We start from the raw sequence: 17,888 nt of genomic DNA on the forward strand, positions 1-17,888 counted from the left end.
GTTTCAATTGGACGTGTAATTCCAGAGATATGGACTGAACATTTTTGTATGTTTTTTAGGGGGTGAACCCAAACTTTTGTATATAGCAAGCCAACTGATTTTGATGTTTCCCCATCAGCCACTCCCCCTGCCTCCTTTAGCTACGCCCATGCATGTTTTCAGTATGATAGAATTAGAGTGCCTATAAACAAGAGTGACAGGTCTCCTGCCCAATTGGAACGCTGATTTGTATGGAAGTGACAGTTTGCTGCTGTTCCAATTTTGATACTGACGCCACTCTTACACGCAAACAAATTTTGTTGTATGATCTACCGAATCCATGGTAGAATTAAGAACTGCACCAACGATTTTCAACCGACTACAAAAATCTGTTAAGTTTACTATAATCTGGTCAAAATCACTGAGCAATGCAGTAAATTTGAATATGTCCATAGTAGCATCCACCACAAAGCATTGTATTTCAATCCGTGACACCCACCGTACAACACAGTGTGGTCAAAAGTATGATGCTAAACTTCTCAAATCAAGAATGTTTCTAGTCAAAAATACTACAACTCTGGTTAAATCAACGAAGAAATTTTCTTGTGTAGTGATGTTGACTATGTTTTGGTAGAGTTAACAGATTAATGTAGTTGGTTGAAAATCGTTGGTGCAGTTCTTAATTTTACCATGGATTCAGTAGTTTCTACAATAAAATTCATTTCAGTGTATAAAACCTATGAAATTTAAAATTTTGCCACCAGACGGCGCTAGTGAGCATGAAGCTTTTGTTTTGCGGATATCTCAGGATCCTCGCCACTTAGAAAGATGGCGTCTTCGGCAAAGTTGTTCAGTAGCTCAAGCGCTATCATTATAAACGCTATGAGGTTCAAAATTTTGCCAGCAGGCAGCGCTAGTGAGCATGAAACTTTTGTTTTGCGGATATCTCAGGATCCTGGTCACTTAGAAAGATGGCGCCTTCCACAAAGTTGTTCAGTAGCTCAAGCGCTATCATTATAAAACCTATGAAATTTAAAATTTTGCCACCAGACGGCGCTAGTGAGCATGAAGCTTTTGTTTTGCGGATATCTCAGGATCCTCGCCACTTAGAAAGATGGCGTCTTCGGCAAAGTTGTTCAGTAGCTCAAGCGCTATCATTATAAACGCTATGAGGTTCAAAATTTTGCCAGCAGGCAGCGCTAGTGAGCATGAAACTTTTGTTTTGCGGATATCTCAGGATCCTGGCCACTTAGAAAGATGGCGCCTTCGGCAATGTTGTTCAATAGCTCAAGCGCTATCATTATAAAGTTATGAAATTCGGAATTTTGCCACCAGGTGGCGCTAGTGAGCATAGATTTTTTGTTTTCCGGATAGCTCAGGATCCTGTCCACTTAGGGAGATGGCGTCTTCGGCAAAGTTGTTCAGTAGCTCAAGCGCCTAGCCTGTGGAGTATCAGGGCGCCCTCTACAGTATTATGCCTTTCCTGTTCTACCCGGAGCAATGGAGTAGGTGACCTTGTGTTTCTCCGAGATAATCTGCTGCCCTTCTTCAGTCTCAAGCCTGAGGCTAAATAAGGGTGGGATTATTAATACGTTGTAATTTAGTTTAAATTTTCACCTTCATGGTTTCGCATTATGCGTTTTACACAGTGTATTCTGTGCTTTTCGCCATTGTCGACTTTTAAGAGATACCGATCTGGTATTTTCTCTGGTGGTCTTTTTCGTGCTGAGATTGCGTAAGGCTTAATCCTGCCTAGTTTGGGTAGTGGCTACGGCCGCCTGGTGGCCAAATCTCGAATCTCTTGGCTAGAATAATGATAGTCCTTGAGCTGCTGAACAACTTTGCCGAAGACGCCATCTTTCTAAGTGGTCAGGATCCTGAGATATGCGCAAAACAATAGTTGCATGCACACTTGTACTGCCTGGTGACGCAATTTCACTTAAGCAGTGTTGCCAGCTACGAAAAAAAATTTGAACCCTTCATGAAAAACTGGATTACAGTTGAAGAGTATTGCTATGTTGCTAAGCATTCTATTTTTCTGTTCCGCTCAAGTTTTATGGTTTTGATCTTTTCTTTATTCTTCTTGAACAGTGCTGCCAGCCACATGAACATTTGTGATTCGGCCGACTGTATAGCACGCAACACTTCCTTCAACTTTGGTCAACATTCGGTACCGTCATCTTTGAATTTTTTTGGTATTTGCATATCACACCCCCATAAAATTGGCTCTTTTGATAACAATCGAGCAGTGTTGCCATCTATCACCAAAATATGAAAACTTGAACGGCCATTTTGGAAAGTTCTCAACCCATGCTTCAACTTTGCCGAATATGTCGAATCAGTATTTCCGCATATAGACGTTGCATTTTTCAATAACATAATTATAACCCTGATTTTTTTACGACCGATTTTTTTTACGACCCCCCGATAACGATCGTATAAAGAGGTTGGGGTGTATAACATATTTTGTTAGAAAAATGGCCTAACTGAGTAACTAAATCTGTTACAACTCTGTTGTTATCCACTGGTCGGGACAGTTACTTAATTGTTAAGTTCTAGGCAATTCCGGCCTAAGGTCACGATGCCGATGTCTGAAAATAACATCTCTCCCGCTTTGATGTCTCCATGTAAACGACGATGTATGTGTCAAATGTTCATCTCATATATCGAAAGGAAGTTTAGATTGTGAAATGATGATACCATGTGCTTAGGGGTATTCGAGTACAGTTAACTTCCGAGCATCGGGGTCTCTCAAGGGGCTCCGCAGCTTGTAGGTTGAAGCGCCCATCTAGCGAATAGGGAGTTGTGGGTTCAATCCCCACCGAAACACATGGTTTCTTTTCGCAGTTTCAATTTCAATTTGTACATTTTGGTCCCGTGTTTCGTCGTTGTAAACTTCAAAACCTTACAACAGCAGTAAAATGTGCTTGTTAATCCTGATTTATGTTTGATCTCCTCTTCTTGGGGTAAGGTCTCTAAAGTTCCAATTTTTAAGACACTCAATCGTTACCAGTCTTAGGGAAGAGTTTCTTCAAATTCAGTTTACTGCAGCATTTAGTAACGGGACAATAATTCCAAGTGATTTATAAGCCAAATATAATCTGAATTTTTTTCTTCATTTATTTTTATAGCAATTTTCTATTGAACTTATCCTATTCTCTTCTGTTGGTACAAAGTTTGAAACATAGAGGGAGTTGAGTCCAGAGGGGGGAGGGGGTGTATAAATAAATATTTACAACCTTTCTGTGCAGGAGAAAGCGCACTCTTTCACTTTGCTGGCAAAGTGCTATTGTTTCGCCTCCCAAAAGTGGAGTTTCCGTGCAAAGAATAGCGGAAAAGTAAGACAATTCCCTATGTGCTCTAAACTAGAGGATTTTCCCCGGATCCGTGCGAGGCACGGAGGGAAAATCTCAGTCCGTTTTGCGGTTATTCCATGCTTAACCTAGCCTCGTCGTCTGCGTTGGGCAGTATGTACAATTAATATTAGTGGGGTGGCTCTCGTTTGAGTGACCCCGGTTCCTTGACTGTGTGTACTTCTGGTGTGTGTTTGTTCGATTCTGAAGAGCGGTGAAATCGGTCTAAGGGCGCGGCGCGGTGGTTCTTCGTGGAGGTTGAAATCGATTACCAAGCGTAATGGGCACCAAGGCCGGCAAACTGGACGACGGATCCGGGATGGGCAATTGGGGCAGCGGCCAGTGGAGCCCTTTTGAGAAGGAACGTAGGAAAGAATGGGTTGGATTAATTTTTAATTTCGTGAAATCGATGTATGATGGAGAATTCTGCGTTTCACGATTGGTAAAGGCCGCCAGAATCAAGTTCGCTTTCTGACAGGAATGAGACGATTTGATGTTTGATTGGTGCCATTTGACAGTTGATAGATGACATCGATCAGCAAATCTTGACTGTAGTGGACTTATTCGTAAAACGCAGGATATAGATTCCACACAGATCAAAGCAAGCAAGCTTTCAATTTTAAAGCTGAAGAAGAGTTAGCCATAGAGCAAGCCAGCCATTATCTACTGCCAAGATCACTTGAAAAGGGCAGGAACTTACTTGTAAGCCAGAGGGGCGGCGATGGCAGGGCGGACCAATGGGTGTCCATAGGCGGCTGGGTAAGCGGCATGGCCGTAGGCAGGGTAGGCAGCGTGACCGTAAGCAGCGGCATGTCCGTAAGCAGCGGCGTGTCCGTAGGCGGGATAGGCGGCCTTAACGACAGGGGCGGCTGGGTAGTGGACAGCTGGGGCGGCGTAATGCACGGCAGGGTGGGCTGCAATGGAATGGTAGAAGGGAGTTTTGTTATAATAGGGTTCCTGTCAGTTAATTGACGGATTTTAATGGTAGGGTTTCTTTTCGTCACAAACAATACTAAGTACAAAGACGAAAGACTTTCATGTCCGTTGTAGTTGACTATCAAACCAAGTTTGACAGATCGCAGTACAATTTTTATGGCGTTCTACATTTTTTTCTACATGGCGTTCTACTTATGTGCAATAAAATTTTGGGAAACTGCAAGGAACATGGCGGTGTTTATTTCGTATTTGGCACCATGGTTAATTGGGTCGATTAAAGCAGAAAGGATTTAAGGCTGTGAACCGTTTCACCAGTTCGTTTAACTTTTAGTTAAAATTTGACAGCTCGATAGTTATTTCCCCTCCGGTTAGAAATAACCCTGCTCTGGAGCATGGTTAAACTTGACAGTTCGAAAGTTATTTTTTGCTCCCGTGAATTTGAGAATAACTAACCATCTGTCAACTTTGTTCTGAAATAACTACTCGACTGTCAAAGCTCAAATGGGTCGACTGCGATGTTCAATTTAACCATGTGAGGGGAAAATAACTATTGAAATGTCAAATTTTAACTAAAAGTTAAACGAACTGGTGAAACGGTTCACAGCCTAAATAAGAGTGGCGACAATAATAAAATTGAAACAGCGGCAAACTGTCATTTCCAAAGAAATCCGCGTTCCAATGGGGCAGGAGACTAGTCACAATTGGAACATGACGTCACTCTTGTTTATAGACACTCTAGATTAACGATCTTTCTTTCAGTTTGCCTCACTCTTCATCACTATATCTCAGACTGAACCGGTGAAAAAAGTTTCCTTTGAACGCTTCCACACAAACACAGAGCATACAAATATTCTTTCACCAAAAAGATGAGCGATGAAAGAACTAGCTACTTACCGAGAGCTGGGGCAGCATAACGGATGGCTGGGGCGGCAATGTGAGCTGTAGCAAGTTGAGGTGAGAACAGATAAAAAACCAAAAGTTAGTTCGCTTCCCGTCGAACAAAGATGAGAAAATCGCATTTCACTGTGTTCAACCCGATCTAAAAGAACACGCCCTTCCGTTGCCAAGGGACACCCATCCTCCATGATAGGAGATGACTACTTGGATGCATTCAAAAGAAAACGGCGAAGCTGTCAAACTGAAGCGCTTATCCGGGAAGCTGCTCCTGAATGGGGGGTTAGTAATAAAGACACGTCCATTCAACGCTTCACCGCGCCGGAACAGGATATGGATGATGTTAACGTGATAGTTAACCCGTGAAGAGCCAGGGTGATCCGATAATTTTCCAAATGCTTGTTCTCAGCAATGATCCAACTGATTTTCGAAATCGTTGGCTGTTAGTGAAGGTTTATAGTTTTATCTTCCAAAAACGGGGAGGGCCAATAGCTAGAATGACTATTCGCCTTCACTAAAAACCAGTGCGGGGAATGGTAACAGTGGTAGGCTCGAATTTCGAGAAACTCACGTTTCGACAATTGGTTAGAGCTGACAACAAGCATTTTGAAAATTAACAGAACATTTAAAGCTTGATTAAATATGAGTTTCTGATCTAAGCTTAAATGTTTGGTACTTGGTTTGGTTTGGTATATTGATTAGAACCTTGGAACTCTTTTGGAGGTTCGTCATATGGCACTTTACGGGTTAAGAGCGCCGTCAGCGCATAGGGAAAAGTTCGCCACGGTTCAGCTAAATGCGATTTTAACGAGACAACGTGCTTCCCCTGAAGCCGAATAAGGACTCACCAGCTGGATAGGCGGCGGCGGCGGCGTAATGCGGAGCGTAAGCGTATCCGTCGTTGGTCAGCCGAGAGTTGTGCACGCGGACCGACGAATGGGCCGAATCCACGGCCTTGGAGTACTGCGAGAGGACATTTTGGCCGTACAGTCCCTTGACGGTGTGCTCATGGCTTGCTCCGACCGAGTGGTAATCCGCGCTGGGGGCGGCAATCGAGTAGGCGGCTGGGCCGGCGGCAGCAACGCACGCAACCAGGGCGGCGGCCAGGATGACAAACTGTTGGGCAGAAACGGAGAGATACCACCAAATCATTCGCGATTCATACAAAATACACAAAAAGCTTCCAACCATGAGCGTAGCTTTCAAGGAGCTCAAAAATCGTGGTTTGAATTTCTTATACTAGTTACAAATTTCATTCTGCGTGAAAGGGGCCTAAAATAGTTTGAAGTTGTTACAGTCGAATTTCGTTCGTTGCACTATCTTTAAGTGGGCTACGTTTTAATTGGGCTCCCGTTAGTTGGGCTATAGCCCACTTAAAACGAAGGCAAACGTCATTTTCTGACACAAGACGCAATTTATCAATGTTGGTAGCTTTGTTTTTCTTTTGTTCTACGTTATTTGACAGCTCGAAACTCAGCCCGATTAGTGAAAGTCTTTCACTAAGTGGGCTACAGGTTTAGTGCAACGAACGAAGGTTGACTGTACTGGTATAGCAAAAATGAATGCTTATTTACACGGGGTCTGAGCAAGAACAAAAATAATAAAACCCTTACCACTCAGCGAATACTTAACGGATTCAAATAATATTTTGTCGGTATACTGGCCCACATATCTAGTTTCTAGAAATGGCCGAAGGAACTCGGGAATACTCCTGTAGCCGGAGTTATTGTGGTGGGTCAAGTCGGGTAGAAAAATGCGATTTTTTGGGACATGCCAAGTTATCTTTATTTATTTCCAATGGCACCCATTTTATTTTGCATATATCATTAAGATCTGATATTCAACATTATAAATGAATAGTTTTGCACTGTTTAAAGTGTACCAGATGCGGCCACTCGGGCTTGATGTCCTGAAGAACCGTCTCTAGATTTGTTAGGTATTAAACCGTTTCAAATCTCTAAAAGTATAGATCGCATCACTAAAATGCGTTCCCATAAGCTTGACACAGATGTCAAGATACAAATTGTGTACTTTATCATAAATTTGAGGCATTTCGGGGACCCGAAAATGGTCATTTGTAGGATCATATGCAGTTGGCATAATTGGGTCCTAAAATATTTGATAAAATCTTGTTTTTATTCAACAACACTTACTTCAACTACTTTAGCAATTTTCCCCGCTCAAATAACGGCTATATCATGTTTAAACATTAATTTTAAAATTGGGTCCATAAATGAACCTTGACACTTGAGATCACGTTTGACGTTCACTTAGTCGACAAAAACACCACAGCGGTTTTAGTTTTAACACTGGGGTTGTTCCTATCTGACATTTCGGAAAAGACACGGAAAACAAAATTCACCCAAAATTTGAGTTTAAGCCAAGGGGTGTGACAAAATCAAAAAAAAACATAAAAAAATGTTTTTCGGACTTAAACCAAACTTAAGCGTTTGGCACTAAAATCGGGACAGGGCTTTAGGACCCTATTATTCAATTTAATCGATTACGAAGGTTTACGCTGATGCGTTTTTCTTAAAACTTCTTGATATAGTGGCCAGTTATCTGTGAACAGAAATTTGCCTGACTCCAGGGGCACAGAAGCACAAAACCCTTGTCACCCGACCTGACCCAGTGATTCACCACAATAACTCCGGCTGCAGGGACATTCCCGAGATTCTTTGACCACTTTTAGAAACTAGATATGTGTACGAGTATACTGCCAAAAAAAAATGAAATCCGTTAGGTATTCGCTGAACGGTGAGAGTTTTAGTAATTTTTCTTTCACTCAGAAATAAGAAAAACCCGCCTGTAATTCTAATATAACTTCAGACAAATGAACAAGATAGTTGATTTAGCAAATATGATTGTCAAGAAAACAAAATGATTATTAAAACTACGAATTCGTTCTTTTTCCATAACAACAATCAAGATTGAAGGACTAACAAATATTTCGAGTTGAATGCAACCCAATTGTTTGTTATGTTAGCCTTCAAATGACAAACAGTTTTGTTGAGCGTGAACAACATTTTCTTCACATGGACAATCCATTTCTCCACGTGAATACTATCCATGATTTCTTGTAGCCTTTTTTATCTCTTAGCAGTCCACTACGGTTTTACAGGAATACATTTCGATGGTGGCGTAGAGAATATACGGATGAAGTTTACGTTTTCTTTGTTTTTGATAAGAACTATTTTAAGTTTCAAAAGTTGTCCCCCCACAAAATAACTCTGTTTTATCTAATGATTATCAGGCTTTTGAATAAATTCAGGTGAAATGAATAGATTAATATTTGTACTAAATTCATATAAAGGTTTTTAAGCATTATTCTATCATAAAAACGAAGTATATTGCAATACTTTTGATCTTAAAACACATCTTCGAAGCCATGTTTAACTAAGCGTATCGTTGTATACCCTGCTTTCAGATCTTTGCATAACACTGTCTTATGATTCTTTCGATCAGTTCCAAAGATGTGAACACAACAAGAGCCTAATGTCAGACAAGTTTTAAACATTGCGTTTTGCATAAAAACAGACCTAACGAATGAAATCCACGTGTTTTTTCAGAATTTGAACATTTATCTTACCTATCATCATAATATGAACCATAATTAAGTGCCATGATAGTTGGAACATCTGTTACGAAGACTACACAATTTGTCCACATTTGTTTCCTTGCATAAGTTGTTTCTATTTCTAAGGAAACTCGTAGTGCTTGCTAAATGTATACAATTTTAAGCCACTACCACCAGGTAGAACTCTTGCAAAAGAGTTCTAAAGCACTGTTCCAATTTTAGTACGCTTAAGTTTATGCCAGAGACTTTTCTTTGGTTTATGGCCAAAAATCTTTTTTTCTGATTTTTATTACTTTGTCACACCCAGTGTTAAAAAGTTGAGAACCTGTGGCGTTTTTGTCGACTATGTGAACACTCAGAAATAAAAATAGTCACTGAATTACTAAAGTTAATGCAATAATGACTATTTTCTATATGCCTCTCTTTCATTCTGCTGTGATTTTTTACACTAACTGTCATTTTGACTGGGTTGAAGCTTAACGATGCTTCAACCCAGGCGAATTGAAAAATTGCATGAAAATTCCCAGCAGAATGAAAGAGAGACAGATAGAAACTAGTAATAAATTATAGCGCATTGCGCACATTGTAAGTGCGGTTATAAGTGTGGGATGGCGCTTAATCTTTTGTTCTCTTGACTTTTAATATGAGCCCTGTGTTGGTGCTGTCTTGCTCTCGCTAACGAGAGACTTGAAAACAAAGCTCGCAGTCAAAGTTAAAAAACTTTATAGCGCTCACAGCCTAATAGAGCGCTGCATATGACGAGCCTAACCTCACTTATTTGACATCTGCTGGTCCTGTTGTTTACGTTTCGGACTTAGTCGTTTTTTCCATAATTTTTTCATCTTCGCATTTCTATCACCAGCATGCTGATGGTGACGATTTTCCACGGTAGGAAGATAGAACAAAACGATCCGTGGGTATCTGCAGGGGATTTGACCTCTCCTCGCAGCAAACTTTCACGAAATTAAGAATGATTCGAAAAAAGGACTAAGTCCAAACTGTAAACAACAGGACCAGTACCTGTCAAAATTGATGCGTGACGTCACAGTGAAGTGGAGTATAAAAACAACCGTAACGACTCCACGATTAAAAAATAAAAACCTTGTAGTGTTTTTGTCGACTAAGTGAACGTCAAGGTTCGTTCAGATTTTAAATTAAAATTTACAAATGGCCGTTATTTGAGTGGGAAATTTGTAGCAAATTACAGTGGGATTCCGTTTTTGGCATGCTCCGTTTTTGGCACCCCCCGATTTTGGCAACAAAATAGATCCGTTTTTGGCAACATTTTTGAAAATCATTGAAATTTGTAAACTTTTGCAAATATCTGTGTTTCTTTTGTGTTAGTCATTTGAAAAGCAAGTCAGCTTCACGCTTATCGCATTCCAGAGCTCAATCCAGCTTTTTACGAGCGCCAATGGCTGCCGCAAACAGGCTCGCTTTCTGGTAGGGATCAAACGATTTGACATTTGACTTGGGTCCGTTCAACAGAAAATGACCCAAGCTAAACGTCAAATCGACTTATCCCTACCAGAAATTGAGCCTGTTTTCAGCAGCCATTAGCGCTTTTAAAAACCTGGATTTTTGTTGATATTTCCCCAAATTGCATCAACTGCTACCCAAGTAACCAGTAAGCACGATAATGCGGCACGGTAACAGCATTATATGCGCATATAGGGTAATCATTTGAGGCTTGTCAGTTCTGTATACGCATATAATGCTATTATAATGCCAGAAAAGGCGAAATAGCGTGCCATTATAATGCGAAGATATAACCGTGCTTCTCGGCATCACTAGTGCTGATATAAGACCACGTGAGAAATGTCAGTTGTTTTCGCCAGGTTTTTCGGGCGAATATTTTGTGCTTTCGCGTACGCAGCCAGAGAGCTTTCGCGTATGCGGCCAAGCAGCTGGTACACGAGGTAAATAAATAAATGAATGAAAACGGAAACCTCGAATAGTATGCAAAATGTTATAAAATGATTGAGATAGTACTTCTCCGTATCAGACTTATTCATTTTGGTGGTTTTCATCCTTTTAAGGACTTGAAATTGCCACATATTGATCCTTGTTTTATGATGATGAAATTCCTCATTTTGCGTCTCGAACCTGCGACACCTGTATTGTTGAGTTGTTGAAGTTCTGCTCCTTTGCTCCTTCGCCCACATTAGATGAATAGTATTGGAAAGAAAAGTGACCAATTTAAACCACCACTTTTCCCCGTCATAAAAACTGCAATTGTAGTAGTGAGAAGACTTATGTTTGACTCCCTCTCACCACAACATGCAAACACAAAGCACGTGGTATATCTGTCAAAACACTGGATGGCATTTAAACAAGCCCTGTATGCGAATATAGAGCCAATATAGTGCTTATTTAATGCCCGTATGCATCAGGCTTAGAAGCATTAATGATGCTGTAATAGGGTTTCTATGCAGCGGAAGTGCTGTTTTAAGGTGTGTAAGCATTTGTGGTGCTATTATAATGCATGTACGCATTTATGATGCTGATTAAGGGCTTATTATTAGTGCTTATGGTTACTTGAGTAGTATAACCGTACGCGCCTATTTACTTCTAAAAGATCGTGTGTTTGCAACGTTTCATAAAGTAATTAATCTCTATGAGTATCTCATCTAGAGTTCCAATATCTTTTCTCAGGCATTCCCGCTGTATGACCAGCCCACTTGAATATGCCGATAGGTGATACACATTCTTTTTCTAATTTGGAAAAGCTCTTTTGAACAAAGCACAAGCATCGACACAAGAGCAACAAAAAGTCTATGAGTTTCTATCATGAATTCCGTCTCGCCTTTTCAGCTCACTGTTCCTTTTATTATGAAATTACATGTATAGCGTATGTAAAAGCATCCATCACAATAGATGCAAACCAAGCAAAAAGTCGGGTCTCTCAGCTTTTTTAGAATTTCTTTGACAATACCAGGATAAATAAATGACCCACCAGCTGCTTCTATACGCTGATTGCAAACACAGTCGAAACTACACTTTATTTTAAATAAGCTAATTAAAGCGTGCAATGAATACGATAGAGACTCTGTACAATGTTAAACATTTGAAGATACGATCCAATGTTGCTCAGGATGGAGTAGGGCAAACGCTCCCTTAGTGGAGGTAGCTCCAATAGTGGAGGTAGTGTGTTTTGGCATGCTTCGTACTAAGAAATGATTATGTGATATTTTTCCATGATGCACGATGTGAAAATGATACAAGTAATCGAATAATGTCCGTAAAACTATTTAAAACAATTATTTTGCTTAATTTTTTTGCTCCTTTGCACCTATAGTGGTGCATCAGTACCCATAGTGGAGGGTCCCATAAGAAATCAATGGTTTGCGCCACTAAAGGAACCATTCTTAAAACATACCTCCACTAAAGGAACAGTGTTCCTATTATTGGTGCATGGCTTTTTGCAGGGAAATTTCAAATTAATCGTGATTTTTATACATTTGAGTGATAGAAGGATTTGAGATCTATCGAATGATACTTTAAAATCATATAATTCATGGTTTTATCACCATGTTTTAGCAGTTTTCCCTTAGGTGCACCACTAATGGTACGCTTGCCCTATAATGCGTACCATATTAAGATTTTAATTAACCCCTCTACCGGCAGCTTCTTTTTTTTCCCGCAAAATTCAAATTCAAATCGTTATAACTTTTTTGTTTTTTAATATTTTTGCACCACTTTTTCACAAGCTCTCAAAAAATTCTTCTAGTTTTAGGATCTGTGTCGATATTGATCATTGGTCATCTGGTTTTGAAGATATTCCAAAATTCCTTGGGGGACCGACCCGTAACTAGAACCCCCCGTTAATTTCTCAGGCTACAGAATTTTAATCGTATTCGGATGTTCACTCTTCGAAACAATACATTAATGAGAGTATGTTGTGAAAAAATGAAGCAATTTCGTGCAGCCGTCTTTAAGTAATGACCATTTAAGTTTCTGGAACCACGCTGGCCAAATAAAGATCTTAAAAACTTCGAAAAACATCATATCGTAATTTTCAGATATCTCCAAGAATACTGAACCGATTTGTATGATTTTTTCAGAGAAGCTCCTTATTACCTGGCATTATATAGCCCATATTTTATTTTTTTGATAAATTGATCAAAAACAAAATAGCCGCCAAAGACATTTTATATGGAAAATGTCGGTCCCCAAGGAACATCGGAATAACTTTAAAACCAGATCACCAATAATGAATATCGACACGGATTCCTAAACAAGAAGAGTTGTTTGAGAACTTGTGAAAAAATGGTGCAAAAATATTGAAAAACAAAAAAGTTATAACGATTTGAATTTGAATTTTGCGGTAAAAAAGTAAGCTGCCGGTAGAAGGGTTAAGCATGCGGGCCACATAGATCAAAATGTTACTAATGCCATCAAAGATCACCAGCTAGGTCTAGGAGTTTTCTAACTGTATTCTGGAGAATCATTACGGGATCCTATGTTTTTCTAAGAATTTTCAGTGGAATCTTGAAAATAATGAGCGAAATCTGGGTATTCCTATCGGGCATTAAAGGATTCTTGCGGGATCTTTAAGAGATCCCGATCTGTCGATTCCTTGTAAATTCCTAATTTCTCAGAAGTCCTGTAAATTTCTTGCGGAATGCTGTGATTTTCTAATTGTATTCTGAACATTTCTAGCAAAACCTTGAGGATTCTGAACATGTTTCCAGCGTAATATAGAGATTGCTATTAGTAGTCTTAGGCGTCCTTATGAACTTTTCAGAATTTTTAGCAATATCGCAGCGGAATCTTGAAATTCTGAGCAATGTCCTTGAAATTCCTAGCTAGCTCTTGGGTAGATGTCAATTCCTATATGACCACTATGCAAGATCCTGTCGATTTTAGGCGAGCTACTTCAGAGTGTTAGCGGATTTCTGTGGATTCTTAACAAGATTCTTATGGAGATTTAAGGGCTTAATAGCGGGATCCTACGATTCATATGGTTCATTTATAATATGTAAGCTCAGCTTCTAAAACTCATTTAAAATTGAAGTGATGAGAAACTTATTTGTGAATTCTAAGAAATTGTGGGCCTTAGTTAAGGATCCTGGGGTGCTTAAGCGACTTGTGGGCCGCATGCTGAGCATCACTGTTCTATACCATTTTTCAATTATTTCTAGGGGAATTTTCCATCCATATTTCTGTGGAAAATCCAAATGAATGCTTAGTCAATATTCTGTTTCAATAAACATTATAGTGTTTGTACATTCATGGAATTCTCGCATACTCTGAGATAACGCCCTAAAAGCCATTGGTAGCAACGTGTGTAGCTCGTTGTTTCTGAGCAAAAGAAAGAATAAGCATCAAAACCAACATCACGGACAGGTAGATAATGATCCTTCCTTTCCCATAGCGTTGTTGAATAACATGAAAATCCATTCAAATGCTCAGAAACAACGAGCTACACACACGGTTACCAATGGCTTTTAGGGCGAGATCAGAAGTTATGCGAGAATTGTCCAATTCTAGAACAAAGGTCATTTATGCGATTATTGTTTTTAGATGGCCTATGTATACAAATAGTATGCATAAAGCTTATAGAACATCACTGAAAATGCTTCAGCAATCAAATGTGTGTAAAGCGTCTGTCACAGTTAACATGACAGGTCTATAAATTTATAGCATAGCGCGCTCCTACGGAAATCCGCTTCGAATTGGACCATTTGAAAGTCTGAACATCATGTGGATCCATAATGATTATATAATAACATCCAAATAATATACTTGAAATTGGAAAAAAAATGGATTCCTATTTTGGCACGGTTCCGTTTTTGGCAACTGAATATTTCGATTTTGTTGCCAAAAACGGAATAACACTGTAGTATCAGAAACACGCTCTGTCGTGTTTAACAATAAAAAAACGATGGTGGTGACCATTCGATTAAGGTGACACGTGAGACCGTGTTATTTTCCCTATCTTTTGTCTCACTCTAACAATCATCATCAAAACTTTGTGGAAGCAAATCTGGAGTTTTAGTGAACCGATGAAGCTGAAAATGTATTGGGTTGTGCACTACATATATAGAATCATAGTGATACATTTTTCGCATCGATATAGGGTTCATTCACAAATTTCATAACGCCAAATATAATCATTTTTGATACCCACCCACCCCTTCGTAACGTATTTTGTATGAATGTTTTACGAATTTTGTATGAGCAGTAACATTTTGAGGATATCCACCCACCCCCTTCAGCGTTATGAAATTTGTGAACAGGCCCATATGGAGTGGTTCTTGGGATTTGCTTCTTGAAATGGTACCGCCTTAAGTTTTCAGCTCAAATGGGTGTTCGATTCTCCAGATTTATGCTCTTGAAAATTTGAGGTTTGGCTTCGATTCATCTTCATCTTAATTGCACATTTTTTTCATATACATTCATGCACCTACTTCGAAATGAAACTTCTAGATGATGTATTGAAAAATATTTACACAAATTTCCTTTTTTATCACCCCTGAAAATTCCTTGATAAACGAAGCTTTCTTCTTCTTCTTCTTCTTCTTTTTCTTATTCTTCTTTCGTAATCCAAAGGTTCAGACGATTTTCTTTCAATTATTGGATGACTCTTAGCGACCTACTAAACATTTAAAGTATTTTAATTAGTAAATAATATAGCTGAATAAAATATTACAATTAATTCGATAGCTGAACTATTTCAAACATCACACAACCTATAGTGTACAGTATACCTCCACGAAACGGCGACTGTCGGCTAGACCATCGAGCGAAGAGAAAGAAGGAACGCAAACACTCGGTGCGGTCAAGGAATCTAGCAATGAACTGGACAGAAAACAGTCTCCCGATTTAGGCTGGAAAGTTACTAGATCGAGAAAGTGTAGGAAAATTAATGATTGAATTTGATCTAAATTCCTGAATTAGGTGCTTAGAATAATTAATTAACGAATTTGTATAAATATCCGACACGAATGCACGGTTTACGTGTAATGTGTCGTTAATAAAAAAGACAAAACAAAACATATAGTGTACAATTTAGTCAAACTTTGGGTAAGGTTCTGTGTACAAAAACAAAAAAAATTTTCTGTGTGGACAATGCCTTGAAACCATCCAATAAAAGTATCATGAGTTCTATTAATTTGGTCTTAATTTAGATTGACATTCCGTTCTATTGTAAACCTGTTGAAAACTATGATATTGTTACAATGAAACCCATTGTATTTTCATAATATTCCTTATCAGACGGATCCATGATTTTTTTTGAGGATGAAAATTTTATCACCCTGGAGTTTTAAAAGGATTTTTTAAGCAAATTATTTGGCATACTTCATAAAAACTTATAACACATACAACCTAGTAGGTATCTCGCAAAAACACTAACTTTGTTTCCACAAACTTTGTAAAAGGGGTTCTCATATAAATATACGCCAAGTGTTCATAATATTATGTTTGTCACATTTGATAAATTTCCAGTTTTGACATTGTATTTCGTGTTGCACAAAACCCCTTGGTATTGAACTATTTTAAAGCCCCTACTTTTTCCATACACAAAAATCTTCCAACTGCACCAAATCCGTACCTTGAAGGCCATTTCGATCGCGGTTTCGTCTGTTTCTCACGGGGTTATCACTAAGTCACTTTCGGCTAAGAACTGTTGCTAAATCTAGGCGCGCAATTCTCTTTTATACGCAGTCACGAGAGGTTCTAAGCTAAGACTTAGCGGTCGGTCCCCCAACGCACGTTTTCCAAGATCGAAGAATTATTCGCCGAAGCTGATTCTGCTGCACAGCAAACATGTTGTATCGTCGTTGTTGTTTTTTTTTTTCGGTCTGCATCACGCTGCATGTCTCGTTAAAGCCGTTTAGAAGGGTGTGATCCATCCAAGCAAGCCAAGCTGTGAAGCGATGGTGCATTTGGGCCCTCCAGCTTGCTTGGATGCAGTTTTCGCGAGTCGCAACGACCGACGACGCCCAAACGAAAGCTGTTTTAATGTCATTCGGAACGGAATGGGATGTTTTTGGCGCTAGGGGTGGGATTTTTAGAAGGTTCTGAGCAATGGAGCAACTATGACTGCGGTGCCGAATGGTTAGCTAGAATGGTTCTGGTAAGGTCTTCGGAGAGACAATAGCAAATGGGGAAATATGAACAATAAACATGATTTAGTGACCGGTCAAGATAAGCGGTATAACGATTGTAACTCTGAGTGGGCTGCCTTAGGTTCGTAATAGATAGCCGGCATATTTAAAAATTCACTGGGGATATATTTCCACGTTCGGTATTATTCCTTCAGAACAAAAATCAATACAAACATTAATAACAGATTTTTTATATTCATTTGTTATAAAAATGGGCCTTCCTTAGCCAAGTGGTTAGAGTCCGCGGCTACAAAGAAAAGCCATGCTGGAGGTGTCTGGGTTCGATTCCCGGTCGGTCCAGGATCTTTTCGTAATGGAAATTTCCTTGATTTCCCTGGGCATAGAGTATCATCGTACCTGCCACACGATATACGGATACGAAAACGGCAACTTTGACAAAGAAAGCTCTCAGTTAATAACTGTGGAAGTGCTCATAAGAACACTTAGCTGAGAAGCTGACTCTGTCCCAGTGATGATGCTATGAACGTTAAGAAGAAGAAGAAACATCAAGCAAGAATCTCACCTATGGTTCTAAGTCCAGGTTTTTTTCCCATTGAATCCCGAAGAAATTCTTTCAAGAGTTGATAAGAACGTTTTTAAGAGCTTGAATTAACGTTCCAAAAAAATTTTCAAGAAATTCCTCCGCAAATTAATATGTAAACTTTGATTATGAACGAGGAATATAAATTGTTTTTTTTTACGAGGAGCTGTTGGACAGCCGAGATTAGATCATTGAATGAACATGTACTATTAGAGTGGTTCATAAAATCGTTTTTGCTCCACACCGCTCATTCGATTCTTATGTGTATTCTGAGTAACCTGTCAAAATTTGAGCTCATTTGATTGAAAACTGAGATTGCACAAGCCGTTTAAAGTTTGTATGGAAATTACTATGGGAAAACGTCTATTTATGGTCAACTTCCTCTAGTTTTTCCCAATGTATACCTAGAGACCAGTCTAATGCAAGTATGTGTAGCTTAGTGTAATAGCTTTCAACTGGTGGTTGAAGTTTTAAAAACGAGTCACCCAAAAATT

General features: G+C 39.3%; 1 protein-coding gene across 1 annotated transcript; it reads right to left on the bottom strand.

Annotated features, from left to right (window-relative positions):
- Positions 1 to 3,081: 3,081 nt before the first annotated feature.
- On the bottom strand, positions 3,082 to 16,548 carry LOC110674371 (cuticle protein 21.3). Its single transcript, XM_021838649.1, has 5 exons — positions 16,298 to 16,548; positions 6,049 to 6,278; positions 5,163 to 5,200; positions 4,033 to 4,246; positions 3,082 to 3,682 (listed from the first exon to the last, which is right to left on the bottom strand). Exons 1-5 carry the CDS (start codon positions 16,307 to 16,309, stop codon positions 3,601 to 3,603), a joined length of 576 nt encoding a protein of 191 aa, XP_021694341.1. The 5' UTR covers positions 16,310 to 16,548; the 3' UTR covers positions 3,082 to 3,600.
- Between the last annotated feature and the right edge of the window lie 1,340 nt (positions 16,549 to 17,888).

This window comes from Aedes aegypti, chromosome 1 (assembly GCF_002204515.2).
Source record: "Aedes aegypti strain LVP_AGWG chromosome 1, AaegL5.0 Primary Assembly, whole genome shotgun sequence".
NCBI lineage: Eukaryota > Metazoa > Arthropoda > Insecta > Diptera > Culicidae > Aedes > Aedes aegypti.

Coding starts and splice junctions, on each gene's coding strand:
- LOC110674371 (XM_021838649.1), bottom strand. Junction 4,247..5,162: donor TTATGCTGCCCCAGCTCTCG/GTAAGTAGCTAG, acceptor ATTCCATTGCAG/CCCACCCTGCCGTGCATTAC. Junction 3,683..4,032: donor GCCGCCCCTCTGGCTTACAA/GTAAGTTCCTGC, acceptor CCTTCTCAAAAG/GGCTCCACTGGCCGCTGCCC.